The 14585-nt window shown below is 44.3% G+C and overlaps 1 protein-coding gene across 7 annotated transcripts in view; it reads left to right on the top strand.

Moving 5' to 3' along the window:
- GRAMD1A (GRAM domain containing 1A) overlaps positions 1–13896 on the top strand; it is a 180933-nt gene extending 167037 nt beyond the window's left edge. For 6 of the 7 annotated variants that reach the window (XM_073655679.1, XM_073655677.1, XM_073655678.1 and 3 more), the window contains 6 exons: positions 4383–4486; positions 5008–5184; positions 5966–6050; positions 6688–6795; positions 7857–7977; positions 8998–13896. In XM_073655679.1, coding sequence (XP_073511780.1) covers positions 4383–4486; positions 5008–5184; positions 5966–6050; positions 6688–6795; positions 7857–7977; positions 8998–9087 — 685 coding nt within the window. In that variant the 3' untranslated portion in view covers positions 9088–13896. Of the gene's footprint in view, positions 1–4382; positions 4487–5007; positions 5185–5304; positions 5574–5965; positions 6051–6687; positions 6796–7856; positions 7978–8997 lie in introns of those variants that run through there. The other variant, XM_073655683.1, reaches the window with a different exon arrangement.
- Positions 13897–14585: the final 689 nt, after the last annotated feature.

Here is a 14585-nt window from a genome sequence, read left to right as displayed (position 1 = left end):
CCTCACTCTGCCAACTTATAATGTGACTGACAGCTCTGCGCTCACTTGAGGAGACGGTGTGAGAAGTCTGACAGACTCGTTATGTATTTTTATGAAGAACTTGTGTTTTCAAAAATAGTTAAAGTAGATCTCAACTCAACTTTTGCATCCTAACTTAGGACCCATTGACCCCCCCAGTACACCATGGAGCATGAGTGGCTGCATTGATGATCTTTAGTGTTGAGCGAGCACTAAAATGCTCGGGTGCTCGAAGCTCGGGCCGAGCTCACTGTGATACTCGGGTGCTCGACCCGATTAACAAGCCCAATGTTAGTCTATGGGAAACCCGAGTATTTTTGCGGCGGCACCCCCGGCAGTCTTTTAAAAGCCTAACAAGTGGCCAAAACGATAGTGACAGTGCTCAAATGACATGGGGACAGCATGGGGATCGCCCCAGGAAGCATTTCTGACCCCCAGGTCACTGCTGTCAACAACGTGGTCAGAGGTATTAAGCCACTTTTACGGGCTCACAATAAAACGTTCAAAAACGAAACTGACACGGTTTTCCTGTGAAATATGTTAAGGAACTTCCTTTCCAGGGTAAAGACTTGTGTATAAGGTAAAATAAATAACCAAAAACAAAAATACTCCTCCACACCTTGGGCTATGTTCACAAGTAGCATTTTTTTATGCGTTTTTGCACTTTTGTATTGCTTTCAACCGTGACAAATGCATTCACCGGGAAATGTAATTTTAACATTTTACAACCTTATCTGGCCATGTGCTGTGTGACACATGCATACAGTGCTGAAAAGACATGGGAACAGCATGGGGAAGACCCCTGGAAGCATCTCTGACACCCAGGTCACTGCCTAAAAGTATGCCCATCAGAAGTGATCCTTGCCGCATTAGAAGATGCAGACTTGCAACTATCCCTGTGCAAGTCCTTGTCCCAGGGCAGTGTTCAATTGTACCTCCCCCATTCCTTGCAATGCAACCGCAAGTATGCAGCCTGCCAATCACCCACCCCCAGGCTGCAATACCATACTGCTAGCTTGCACTTGAAATGGGGCCTTTTAGTTTGGAGGAGGCCGAAGCTGGCCACTACGTCATGGCTGCTTTGGCAGCGAGGTATCCATACTCGATCCCCAGCCGCCCGGCGGCCGGGTGTCCACGCTCGGTCCCCAGCCGCCAGGGGGCGGCCGGGTATCCATACTCGGTCCCCAGCCTCCCCGCGGCCGGGTGTCCACACACGGTCCCCAGCCGCCTGGGGACGGCCAGGTGTCCATGAACGGTCCCCAGCTGCCCTTATTTCTCCTTGGAAGTTCCCCCCACACTTTTCTTAGCCCGGCCTGCTTTAGGGCAGCATTGGATGAGCCCACCAGAGAACCAGACTCGTCCGGTGGGCCCTGGCTTCTCCATCAGGCGAGTTGAGAGTGCCAAGGTGAGGAGCATGATGATGATGATGATGATGATAGAAGTTAGCGTCTGCTTTGCTTTCTTGGAATGCAAGCGCATGTATGTAGTAGCGGCTAGGCCTGAGGTGGTCAGCTTTTTGGCGCTTATCCTACCTCCTCCGAGGATTGCTGGATGTTTTCCTGCTACTATCCCAGTTCTATGACTCCCGTTAAAACAAAGCTTCAGGTGATGAATGATGGATGAGGTGGTGGCAAAGGAGAAAGAGAAGGAGGAACAGGGACCATTCACATCAATATCAGGCCAGTCAACTACACATGTCTTGTACGATATGTTTCTGTACCAAAAGGAGCAGTTCGGCTACACAGTTATAGGGCATACAGTGAGTGCAATGCCTACCAAAAATTTAGAGGCACTCCAATGCCCCTTGGAAGTGACATGGAGGTCAGAGGGCCTTAACTAAACCGTTTTTTCCATTTATAGCAACTGGGTCTCCTGTGCACTGTTGGCCTAAGCAGTGAATGGAAGGCTTTCCAAAAAATTATGAGGAACTGCAATGCCCCTTGAAACAGTTGTGGATTACAGCATACTAAAAACCTTCTACCCATTATTGGGGAGTGGGTCTCCCTTAGTGTTCGCCTATGCATTGAAAAGCAAAAGCTGACTAAAATTAGGAGGAAATGCAATGCCCGTTGGAAGAATGGTGGAGGTCGCAGTGGAATAAAAAAGACAATATCAATGCCCCTGGGAAAAGTTGTGGAGGTCGCAGTAGCTTAACAAGACGGTTTTCATGCCCCTTACATGCAGTACAGCATTTTAAAAACATTATTCCCATTATTGGGGAGTGGGTCTCCCATAGTCTTTGCCTATGCCTTCCAAGCAAAAGCTGCCAAAAATTAGGACAGAGGAACTTGCAATCCTGGCAACACGGACCACGGTCACCCTGGTGGTATAGTGGTGATGGAGGCTGAGGATAAGGAGAAGAGCAAAAAACAGCCGAAATGAGGAAGCGTATACCCATGTGTGGGTGTGAAGCTGTGCATGGGAATACACCTCCCGAAATAACACAGTGGATTTGACTTTAGGTTACTCTGCTGTCATTTGGTGGTGATGAGAAGTCTGGCCCAATCCAGCCCTTGTTCATTTTGATAAGGGTCAGCTTGTCAGCATTGTCAGTTGACAGGGTAGTCGGCTTATCAGTTCTAATTCCCCCAGCTTCACTAAAAACACGCTCCAATAACACGCTAGCGGCAGGGCAGGCCAGGACCTCCAAGGTATACAGAGCGAGTTCATTCCAAGTGTCCAGCTTGGATACCCAATAATTAAAAGGCACAGAGGAATCACGGAGGACGCTGGTACGGTCGGCAAGGTACTCCCTCACCATCTTTTGAAACTTTCCACTCCTTGTGAGAGTACCCCTCGCCTCAGGGCCTGTAAGCTGGGCGGGTCTCAGAAAACTGTCCCAGAATGTTGACAGTGTTCCCCTGCCTCTGCTGGATTGGAGTTGCGTCTCTCTCGTCTGTACGCCTTGGTTGGTCAACGAACTGTGACCTCTTCCGCTAGCGTGTTGAGATGGGAATTTTTTTAACAGTTCTGCAGCAAGGGCCTTCTGGTACTGCCCCATTTTTGTAGACCTCTCCACCTCAGGAATAAGAGAGTGAAAGTTCTCCTTGTAGCGGGGGTCTAAAAGTGTCACCAACCAGTAGTGACTGTCGCCCAACATTTTGACAACGCGAGGGTCACGGTTAAGGCAGCGTAACATAAAGTCAGCCATGCGTGCCAGACTGGTAACGGGCAAAACTTCCGTGTCCTCACCAAGATGACGACTGACCATGCTCTCCTCCTCCTCCTTGTCCTCAGGCCACCCACGCTGAACCGACTGTATGACAGTTGTACAGGTACTACCGTCTACAGCGCATGATACCAGCTCCTGTTCTTCCTCTTCCTCCTCCCTCCTCCTTTTCCTCCTCTCCCTCATTGTCCCCCAATGCACGTTGGTATAAGATGAGGCTGGGCTGTGTGTAATCGCCCGCTACGGCTTCTTGATCCATCTCATCATACTCTGGCTGCAATGTCTCCTCTTTAATTCTCTGGAGAGAGCGTTGCAAAAGACAGATAAGTGGGATGCTGACGCTAATGATGGCGTCATCGCCACTCACCATCTTGGTGGACTCCTCAAAGTTTGTCAGGATGGTACATATGTCAGACATCCCGGTCCACTCCTGAGGTCTTATGTGTGGAGTCTGAACTGAATATCGACGGCCTTGTTGCAGCTGGTACTCCACAACTGCTCTCTTCTGCTCACAAATCCTTTGCAACATGTGGAGGGTAGAGTTCCAACGTATGGGGACATCACACACCAGTCGGTGTGCCGGAAGCTGCAAACGCTGCTGCAACACAGCAATGGCGGCGGAAGCTGTAGCCGACTTCCGAAAATGAGCTGACAGGCGGCGCATTTTGACGAGCAGACCTGGCAACTCTGGGTACGATTTAAGAAACCGCTGAACCACGAGGTGAAGCACATGAGCCAGGCATGGTACGTGTCGCCACCAGGTTATGCCCATTGTCACACACGACCATGCCTGGATGTAGGTTCAGCGGTCTCAGCCACAGATCTGCCTGCTCTTTCAGAGCTGTCCACAACTCACAAGCAGTGTGAGGTTTATCACCTAAGTTTCAGCACAGCCTGTTGCCTCTTGGCTGAGGCAGTACTGCAGTGCTTCCAGATTGTTACTGATGTGGTGATATCTGAGATGGAGGCTGAACATGAGGAGGATGATGATGCGCAGGAGCTGTACACTGTGGGGGCAACTCTGACTGACATAGGGCCCGCAATCCTCGGTGTGGGGAGGATGTGTTCCGCCCTAGTAACCCAGAAATGCTCGGTGCTTGCCGAACATCCCGAGTAGTGAGATGCTCGGGCGAGTAACGAGCACTGTCAAGCATGCTCGCTCAACACTAGTGACCTTCTAACCGTTGTATTGCAGGGTGTCCTCCGAGATCTGTTACCGGAAGCAGCCATGGAGTTTGGTACGAGGCATTATCGAAAAGAACTCCTGGAGTGGGATGGAAGAGCACTTTAGACAGCTTGGTACGTTACGATACCGGTGAGGTGGATACATACTACCTTGTAGACAGTAACATCTTTAGGACAATCCATTGTTCATATTGGTGCCACGTAAAGAAACCTTAGCTTAGCTTGGACATTTACCTATATGAATAGTACCAGGTACCATATTGGGTGCTGTAGGACTTTTGGAAAGATGCATCTCAGATTGGCCCTATTCCACTTGGCTATTGACTGTGGGATAATCTACAAGGCCTTTAGAGTAACCGGTTTGAAGGCCATGACACTTCTTGACCCTTCTTTCCTGGAGTAGATGTGATGGTCTAAAACCAACTGTAGGTTCATCCTCCCTTTCCTGTCTGTTCAACTCTTTTGTTGGGCCAAAGATACCACCAAACTGTACCACTTACCCCCTCAAAATGCAGTAGTTGAGGGGGAAGTAGTCAAATATGATGTGCCAATAGCTGATTGTTCATTACCGCCATGATCCTTGTTGATCTATCTTCTTCACTGACTTGTTTCTCTTCTACTTGCCCCTCTCTCAGCGGACGCCATGGTCAAGTTAGAACAATCCTGCGTGGATGAGCTGGGAGTTAGGGAAAAGCCGACCCTACGGCGTAGAAAGCGAACGCTGAGCTGGAAGAACCATCATGTGGACTCACTGAGCACAGTCATTCCACCCCTGGACAATGTGCGGGTGAACCGTCATTCCAGAACATCAGGTATCAAAATAAGAACTAGAGTGGAAACCATGTATCCCATGGATACTTCATCTATCTCTCATCATTTGAAGACCGTTCTTAAAGGGAATGTCTCCTTCTTTGTGCCTTTGTTTCCACCAGAAGATTTCATAATGGACCCAGGTTCTAGCATAATGATGAACCCATGATTAAAGATGCATAAGTAAGAGTGAAGACCCATTTAAAGCAACAGAGGATCCCTAGGCTTTTCTTTTGTAGGTTGAGCTTTTCAGAACTTTCTGTTGGCTCAAATAATTCCAAATCCAACATTTGTTTATTTTGGTCGTAGGTTCTCCTTACTATGTGAAACGCCACCTCATTAGTTGGCATCTGTAGGACCAGGTATGAGGGCACAGGTTCTAGAAGCCGTCTGGAAATCACTTTCTATCTCCACCTCGATCATAGTGAAGATCAAGGGCGGTGCGATTTTGTATCTTTCTGCAGATTATCCCTGAGTTAGGTTTATGATGGGAGATAATCCATAGGAAGTGACAGATACAATAGCTAATAGCTACTGTATCCAGGTGATTATTCGGGACACTTTTGCTGTCCATAAAATTCCACCACAGAGGCCTACCATCAAACTGTTTATAACGGGTAATTCAATTGGTGTGTTTCTGCTCTAAAAACTCAGTGTGAACGCACCTTAATGGTGAACCTTTCCAGGTGGATGTTTCTTTCCAGAATGTAATGGGGTCCACAAAGTCTCACTTGATATGTCTATTCTCCTTCTCACCTCCTGTCTCCATCTTTTCTACCACAGGCAGCATCTCCTCTCAGCTCTCCCACCTTTCTGACAGAGGAACCTCGCAGAACATCCCCACGGCTCTCTTCATCATCACCATTGTGTGAGTAACACATCCACCTACCTGCTACCTACACAGCGTTGGAATTATCTGATGTACCGCTCCTAGAATCAAGGTCGTCTGTGTGCATTGGCGGTGTACCATCTCTATTCTGCAAGTCCGGGCGTCTTCCGTGAGAACATCTTTGGTCCGGTCCTCACCATGGTGACACAACTGTGTGCTGCAGTCTTGGTGGTGGTAGTGACGTGATGTGTGGGTTTATGTCTATTCCTATGACTGTATCTTGGAATTATGTGATATAAGTCCATTATAATCCACGGAACCGTAGCCTTGATGGAGAATCCTTGATGAATTGTCCATCCTGCGCTTAACCCTTTGCAATGAATTGGTTTAGCATTGTAACTAAAGCTGGTCATAAACCTAAAGACTTTCTGACTCCCAGTCTTTACTGTAGACCTTCCCCCAAATGTTCTCTTCTTGAATAGCAGTGGAGAGCATAGTCCTGGCTCTCGGGACATAGGTGGACACACGTCTCCTGGACCATTGATGTTAATATAACTCCTATAGTCTTCTACTTACACTTGGTCAACCCTTATCGTTAACTAAGGAAGAAAAGACCTTTGGGTATTTGGTTTATTGCATTGACCTCAACTTCTTGTTGATCCCGATCTTCTCACAGGTTGTTGGTCTTGGTGGTTCTCAACATGATGCTCTTCTACCGCTTGTGGTCCCTGGAACACACGGCTCGGACCTTCCAGACGTGGCAGAGTTATGCTGTGTCCCAAGGGTAAATATTCCTCACGGGGGGGCCCAGAATTTGCTCTATAACTATGTATTATCCAGAATATTTATCAGTCTGGACTCCATGGTTTTATTTAATCAACTAGATGTACTTCTAATTAGATCTCCCAAAATGCCAATTTGGGTGACTCTTAAAGGGGATTGTCTCCTCTTATTAAATGGGTAAAAATTGCAAACTCTTTGTAAAAAGAAGCAACTTTGCAATTTACCTCCTTGTTAGAAATTCTCTCTTCTCTCAGGAACTGAGAGATTTCTATGTCTATAGTTAACTGCTCAATGTTAGAGGTTGTTGGTCTCCTGGACAAGGAATATGCGATTGCAAGCTCTTTGCTTTAGAGTTTTAGTGCTGCTCTGAAGCTGGCTAAATTGCTCGACCTGATCAGTCCCAGTGTCCCTGACCTCCTCCGATGCTGCAGAGGCAACGCTACCTCTGCAAGCAACCTGGAAGAGCTTTCTGTTCAGATCATTAGCATAACCATGCTGCTGGCCTGCACTGTCAATCATCAGGAGCAGACACCGAGGTGGCAGGGCAGCGATGCGCTCCTGAAGATAGTAACATGAGACAGGGTGTTGGGGATGTGTTTTTGTGGCACTTACTAATATATAGGTACGACCGCTTCTGCTCCTTTCCCAGATGTATAGAAGTATCATATGTTCTTGATCCTTCTGATTACTTCCATTTCAAATTACTCGTCTTATTTTATTTTTCATTTTTGGCAATAAAACCTTTAAAATAATCATATGTCAGATATGATTTTATAGAAGGCTTTCTCCTATGGAACATTTCAGGCTTCTACACTTCATTTGTATAAATATTACATTGTATCATTTGCATAAATGTATCACTTTACAAACCTGCCAAATCGATCCGGGTTTTGGAGACCTCAACTTTTTGGAGGACCTTGGCGAAAGGATATTTATTGATTAACAGCTGAGGAGTAAGGACTCCATAAACTGCTCAGAGCCCCCCTCCACCCCATGTCATCTATACGGTTATAGCATCCTTCTGATGGTGTCCTATAGGATAATGGCTTTCTCTATTCGTAGGAGGTTTCCGCAGACATCGGCTGATTGGGCAGAAATACTTGAGCTTCAGAAACGTTTCCACAATGCGGAGGTCCAGAAATGGAAGCAAACGCTGCGGACTTCAGTACAACTACTGGACGAGGTGAGCGCGCGTCACGGGAGACTTTGATCTTTTGATTAGACCACTACTTTTATTTGATAATTTGCCGATCATGAGAAATTGGATAAGAAATTGGTCTAAGAGTCAAGAGAAAGTTTAATTTCACTTTTCCAAGCTTTACACCATTAAAATACATCGGATTTTACATATTCTGTTAAGCATAGGAGGAAAAACTGTAATAAATATGAATCACCTGAAAAGTTTATTTTTAATTATTGTTGTGTTAGATTTTGATTCCAAAATAATCGCGTCTCGTGAGTCATTTTCAAAAATGTCAATTTTCCCACAAACTAAAGAAAAAAAAAAACAATTGTTCAGAGACACATAAAGAGAAGAGTGACAGATGGAATCCGAGGGAGGAAAAGAAGCCGTGGGAGACTATGGTGGATCATTGCTTTATCATAGAGCATGGCCTCCTAAAATACTGTCCCAACCAAATAGTAAGTAATATTCCCATTAATGGCCACCATTACAGCTTCTCACCCCAAAACTATTAATGAACTGGAAAAGCTGGACACCAACTATTTTTCCGTCATCATTTTTTGAAAAAGCAGAAGAAATTTGATGGGACAAGATGACACAATGATGAATAGTTAAAGAATCTCTCTTCACTCGGCAACCCATGTACGTATGCCCCATTGGGAAGGTGGCCACCTGAGACGTGGTCCATCACTAATGAAAAATGCCTCTCAACCTGATGGACCAAGCCAATTTGTTATTACATGGTCGGACATTCACTTGAGTGGCTAGCTTGTAATACCATGAGCATACATGGTGATAAGTTGATCTCCAGAGGGGTTTCTGATCCCCTTTTTTTAAGGATTTTCAAATTTGTGGAAATTGTTGGATTCAATGTCGTTTATGGTACAATCCAACTGAGGATATTGGTCACAATAAATGGTGGTGAGAATGGGTTGTGAATAAAGTAGGCTTAGGATTTCTTTTGTTTCCTGACCATATTGACCCAATCTAACAAGCCCAATGTTCCTTCTTCTTTTCCAGATGAGATCTTCCTTGCAGAGACTACAACAGGGGGTGTTAGTGAATGATGACACCAACGCACCAACTCAAGAAGAAGACGCTCTGTCCTGACCCATGATCATCTCTTTACATAATTCCTATAGGACATTTCTGTCGAGGAGGCGACCATCCACTGAGCAGATCCTGGAAGATGATTTGCTCTCGAAGATGAGTTTGGTGACCTCGCATCCAAGCCAGCACCTTGCTCCAGGAAATGGAGGGCTGGATATTATTTCCCTTCAAGAACAGTTACTGGGGTACAAGGCTACTTGATGATGAGATGTACGATAAGCTGCAGTCTGGGGACGGTGGTTACTTTCTAGATGAGAGTACATCAATGTCTCACCGCTATTTAAAGATCTAGAGTATCAAAGGGAACTTTTTTTGTTGTTTTTGACTAAGAATTTTGAATGTGTTTGTTTTGGGACCGAGAATAAGAACCTTATCAAGTTGTGGTTGATACACCCAACATGGATGTAAGTAAAGACTGATGTGATTTATTTAGAAAGGTAACCTTTTGATATGAAATGTCTTGGACGATATGGAGCGCCGTGATTGCAGGAGTGGGGCAGGTTTCCCATGATGCAGACTTGGCATTCCTTCCACACGGACCTACATGACTACCTGAAACTTGCCTTTTTTTTTGGTTTTCTCCATAGTACGACACTCCAAGCAAACTTTCATCGTCGTCTTAAGGGATTGCCCTTAAAATGGGGTGTATGAGGCACCATTGCATAATGCCTTTATGCTTTGAGGATTTTTCTAATTCTAGCCTAGATTCTTCCAGTCTGACCCTGGGGTCATCTTATTAACTCCCAATCAGCACTGTGATTCTAACCTTTTGACCATGAACACATTCCTACTAACAAATCAAAAGATCCCCTCCCCCCATTTAAGAGAATGTAGAGTTATGTCGAGGTATTAATTGTAGAAAGCACTCTCTGTGTTAATGCTGAAAGCTGAGCGCCTCTGTTGCAGTTTAAGCCTCTCGTATTTCATATTTTCCATAGCAAGCCAATTTCCGTCTAGAATATTTAGGTATTTATTTATTTTATTGTAATGGTATGGCCTCTTCTGTAGAAGAACAGATGCTTCTTATTAGTTATGTTTTTTGATTCTTATTTCTCTTGCAACATTTTTAAAGTATAACTTTCACCTACAGATCGGAAGCGGCAGGGATGTGAACTTAGCTCCTTTAGTACACATGGGTGAAATCACTAAAGTTAATTGTAACAAGTATTTTGTGTTCAATTAGGACACTTTTCTATAAATATTTAGATCCTTTTTTTTTGCAGCAAGGATAGGCACATGCACGGTGGCTTTGGATGCATTCAATCTTCTTGGCTTTCGAAGGAATTGTAGAGTCTCACCACCAATCTTGTATCACAAAAACATTGGGCTGTATCCATTGTGAGACCCGGGGCATTCCCATTGGTTAAAGGATTTTGCATTGATGCCTAGCCATACCCTATAGTTTAAGCTCCCATGCAGCTAGAAAATTATGTGCGCAATAAAATCAAGACCACTATTTCATAGGACCTTCACCAAAAAGTTGACTATTGGGATTCTTGCTGGTGGGAACCCATTTCAGACTTTTTGAGGTGTAAATGCTGCAACATTTCTACTCCTACATCCTTCACGGCATAGCTGAAGCATATGCTAAATGCCCATTGTAGTCGATGGTTGCCCATGCCACCATTTGTTTACACTGATCACTCCTGCAAGTTTCAATCTCTGAGAATTGTGCTGGATGCAGTTCTTGGTTTTGGGGAAGAATGTAAAGACTCCACTTCCACCATCATTAGTAGTTGCCTATCTGGAGCACATTTAAGACCTCACATGAAGATATTTCACCCCCCACACACACACACAAAATAGCTGCTTCTACTGTAGGTGGCAGGGATACTTTAAATTTGACAAGGGAGCCTCTATTGTATCCCCTTAATATTGGTTCACTTATGACCCCTCTTGTATTATTTCGACCAATGTTAATTTATTTTGCTGGAATGGAGATGACCTTTATGTGTTTAATTTATTATTCCTGTCAAATGCCTGCAAAGTATTTTCAATTAACTTCATCACTGGGGTCCTCTCTGCAGAACCCTAAGTCACTGCCAGAACCCCAAATTATGTTTTGTGCTTGAATGTATATGACAGAGGTAGGAAGAGATACGATGATGGGCCGGACCCATGTGTGTGTGTGTTAAATACCTCATCAGACTGTATTTATGTAAAATATGGAAAAAGTTGGGACCTTTTATATGTTGGCACACGAGATAAAGATTACAGCTTTTCCTTGTTCGAACATCAAAAAAAGATGGGCTCAATGGTGTATAACTGAACTGCACCTTGGTCATCACGACTTGAAGAGCAAGGCTTTAAGTACCATGACTTGAAGACCAAGGCTCGTTGACCTTGACTGGCTGACCAAGGGTTGATCTTTTGAAGTGTAGTTTTTTTATCTTGGTAACCAATGTCTACAAGCCTCAGTGTTTAGTCCTTGGCTGTCGAGCTTTGACAGCCATTGCTTGGAGACCACAGCTTTTAGACCAAAGCTTGTAGTTCTTGACTAATTGACTAAGGTTCGAACACCAATGATTAAAGATCATAACTTGACGTCCAAGGCTTGGTCATATTGCCAAGGTTTACAAGCTTCGCTCTATAGTCTTTGGACTTCAAGCGTTTGATCTAGGAGTTCAGATTCAAGACTTAAAGAGCTAGGCTAAAACACCAAGGCTTGACAGGTTGACAAACGCTTAAAGACCATACCTTGAAGAGCAAGTCTCGTTGACCTTGACTGGCTGAACAAGTCACATTGACATTGACTGGCTGACCAAGGCTCGTTGACCAAGACTTGATCTTTTGAAGTTTAGTTTTCTTATCTTGGTTAATTAACCAATGCCTATAAGCTTCAGTCTTTAGTCCTTGGCTGTTGAGCTTTGACAGCCATTGCTTGGAGACCACAGCTTTTAGACCAAAGCTTGTAGTTCTTGACTAATTGACTAAGGTTCGAACACCAATGATTAAAGATCATAACTTGACGTCCAAGGCTTAGTCACATTGCCAAGGTTTACAAGCTTCGCTCTATAGTCTTTGGTCTTCAAGCATTTCAGGTTCACGGCTTAAAGAGCAAAGCTAAAACACCAAGGCTCTTTGACCTTGACTGGTTGACCAAGGCTTAAAGACCATAACTTGAAGACCAAGGCTCGTTGATCTTGACTGGCTAAACAAGTCACATTGACCTTGACGGACTTACCAAGGCTCGTTGACCACGATTTGAAGACCAAGACTTGATCTTTTGAAGTTTAGTTTTCTTGGTTAATTAACCAATGCCAATAAGCTTCAGTCTTTAGTCCTTGGCTGTTGAGCTTTGACAGCCATTGTTTGGAGACCACAGCTTTTAGACCAAAGCTTGTAGTTCTTGGCTAGTTGACTAAGATTCGAACACCATGGATTAAAGATCATAACTTTAGGTCCAAGGCCTGGTAACTTAGCTAAGGTTTACAAGCTTCACTCTATAGTCTTTGGTCTTCAAGCGTTTGATCTAGAAGGTTATGTCGACATGTTCCTCTAGTATTTGGCATATGAATGTAAGAAGTACATTTATTTGTATTTTTTGGCACACCCTTAGGTTTGGCATGCCAAAAACAAATGTCGCACAAAAGTTAAGTCCCATCCTAAGGTATTGCAGTCAACCTGAAATCGAAAACTTCACTCAGCTTAAGGATTGTCATATTTTTAACCATGTTTCCATTGATAAATGGGAAGGAATCACCTATTGATGACTACTTTGGTAATAGAATTTGCAGCACTACTCCTGTATAGTTGCTTTGTTATGCCCAACCAATAGCAATCTGCCCACGATTGCACCTTCACCTTCCATTTCCAGTCAAACATACTTAGGTGAATTGACTTTCTATCCAGTGGGCCCTGGCATGTGAATGTCCATTATTGGGGAAACTGTATTGAGATTCCACACAGGGACAATGGCAACGTACATGAATCCACGATGTGATATGGAATACTATACATTGAAACTGATGCTGAATGGCGTTCCCCTTTAAGAATAACCATAATCAAGAGAAGAGATTACAATGTAACCATTTACCCTTAACCGTTTTGCTGCTGGGTGCTGTCATGTCTTTGGTTTGAGCTTTGTTTAAGGCGCTATTGGGTCTCCATTTTGACTTTTTATAGGTCAAATGGTTCCTACTAGTGATCCTTACCTGCAAACAATCTGAGCTAAGTTATTAGTGACTCCTTATGATACGACGGCACCACTATTGTGTGAAGAAATCTTATTATATTAGTTGTACCTCCTAGACGCTCTTTCTATAGGACAGTTAAAATAAATGGGTACCAGTCATGTAGTATTCATATTCTTCAATATCCACCTTTCCAGCCCCTTTTCACACTGTATTAATGTATTTTGCACAAATCCATGTACTGTCACTTTAAGGGTGTTAATCTGAATATACTAGTTTTGGAGTGTGGTTGTATACGGAGGGGCTGAGTAAGGCTGGGTCTAGTTTATGATGATTTTAGGGGAGTTCAGTAGTTTTCAGGCACACATGAGGTTTCTGGACACTCGTCAACCTCAAAGGTGTCATAGAGGTCCGTCAATGGCCCCAGGACTCCAATGATCAGTTTGGGGTATAACTTGACTGAATGGGAATTTCAGTACTAATTTCAGTAGTCTCTTTCATGATGTAAGGCTTTATTGAAGTTTTGCCCCCCCCCCCCCCCCCCCCTCCCTCTCACCATTTTTGTCTCCTGCAGTTCTTCTAGTCCCGGGCGGTGCAGGTTTAGATAGACTTGAATACACTGTGTGTGAATATTTTGTCAACCTGCTAATATTTATTAAAAATCATTGCAAACTTTTTTTTTCTGTTTTGATTTGTATGGTTTTTTGCCTCTTCACTTGTAGTGCCCACCTCTGCCTAAGGATGTGACTCCACCCACCGAGGTGGTACTGCCCAGGAGGATCTAGTAACATGACACTGCCATTCTACGATGTGCCACACAGTGAAAAAACCCTGCTAGAACTAACCCAAGATGGTGCAGTAGGTCCAAATTACAATAGAGTGCCACACATTGACCATTTTGGAACCTCTTGGTGTGGGCATTAGAGGTCCATAATAGCCTGCACATTTGAATGGTTGCAAACACTGTTGGTTTGGCCAGTGGCTTCACTTCTATAAACCCTTTAGTATGGCACTGGTGATCCACAATGTACTACTTCTGCAGTCTGTATGTGGAGTGGGCTCCATATCGAAAGAGATGCCTTTTGTGATTCTACCACCCAAAGTAGAAGGACCTAGTACTTTCTTGCCACCACTTTCTTATTGACTGGCTCCCCACATTGCATTGTTGATGGAAGGAAGAGTTCCATCCAGTTTGAAGAGAACATGAAACCCACCAGAGACTGGACCTCAAATAGCCCATAACAGCTGGATGGACTGTTTTGAGCTTACTGGGAACTGTTTGGTGTCACAGCACTGGCCAGTACCAGAATATAGACAGCCATGAGTCCATGGTTCTATTGAACAGATTCTTCATCCCCCATAAAA

This window comes from Phyllobates terribilis, unplaced genomic scaffold, assembly GCF_046119375.1.
Source record: "Phyllobates terribilis strain yellow unplaced genomic scaffold, ASM4611937v1 Scaffold_12__6_contigs__length_324123572, whole genome shotgun sequence".
Lineage (NCBI taxonomy): Eukaryota > Metazoa > Chordata > Amphibia > Anura > Dendrobatidae > Phyllobates > Phyllobates terribilis.
This window is presented reverse-complemented; position numbering and strand designations above follow the sequence as displayed.